General features: G+C 29.4%; 1 protein-coding gene across 1 annotated transcript in view; it reads left to right on the top strand.

The window, feature by feature from the left end:
- CDC42BPA (CDC42 binding protein kinase alpha) overlaps positions 1 to 640 on the top strand; it is a 774,086-nt gene that overhangs the window by 755,208 nt on the left and 18,238 nt on the right. The window contains exon 31 of the mRNA XM_007936985.2: positions 455 to 539. Coding sequence (XP_007935176.1) covers positions 455 to 539 — 85 coding nt within the window. The remainder of the gene's footprint in view (positions 1 to 454; positions 540 to 640) is intronic.

Here is a 640-nt window from a genome sequence, read left to right as displayed (position 1 = left end):
GAAACCCAAGGAGGGGTCGCTATGAGTCGGGGCCGACTCGATGGCACATAACAACAACAACAACAAATATGTGTGTGTTAAATTTTTGATAATAAGAATTCATGAAAAAGCTGTGTGGATAGCACTTTCATTTAATTATTTGGTCACTAATAGATTTAAAAAGTTAAATGTAAGGTTTAAATATATTTCTATTTAGTTTTTGTTTGTTTGTTTATTTTGCCTAGGATATTCTTTTTAAAAAAAGTTATTATAAGTTTGTGCAGATTAGATAATTTTGTACCTTTCCAGTAAGCATTAATGTTTTTGTTGATTTTCTGAGAGGACTGTATTTTGAATTAGAAGGATAAATGAAAGATCTTAATAACTGTGTGCTTTAAAAATAGACCAAAAACTTTATGGTTCAATTTTTTAAAGATTTTGTTGGAGTATTAATTTTATTTTTTTTTTATTTTAGGTTCGACCCTTGAACAGTGAAGGATCATTAAATCTTTTAGGATTGGAGACAATTAGATTAATATATTTCAAAAATAAGATGGCAGGTAAGAAAATCCACATAATCATAGGATAACTTCATTGGAAATATTCTCCCTAAGCTTACTGTCCAAGGTCACTTCAGTAATAGTGGCAGAGACTAGACTCT

Source organism: Orycteropus afer, unplaced genomic scaffold (assembly GCF_000298275.1).
Source record: "Orycteropus afer afer isolate SDZICR_OR568_19922 unplaced genomic scaffold, OryAfe1.0 scaffold00039, whole genome shotgun sequence".
Taxonomy (NCBI): domain Eukaryota; kingdom Metazoa; phylum Chordata; class Mammalia; order Tubulidentata; family Orycteropodidae; genus Orycteropus; species Orycteropus afer.
Note: the sequence above shows the minus strand (reverse complement) of the source record. Positions and strands in the feature narration are given on the sequence as shown.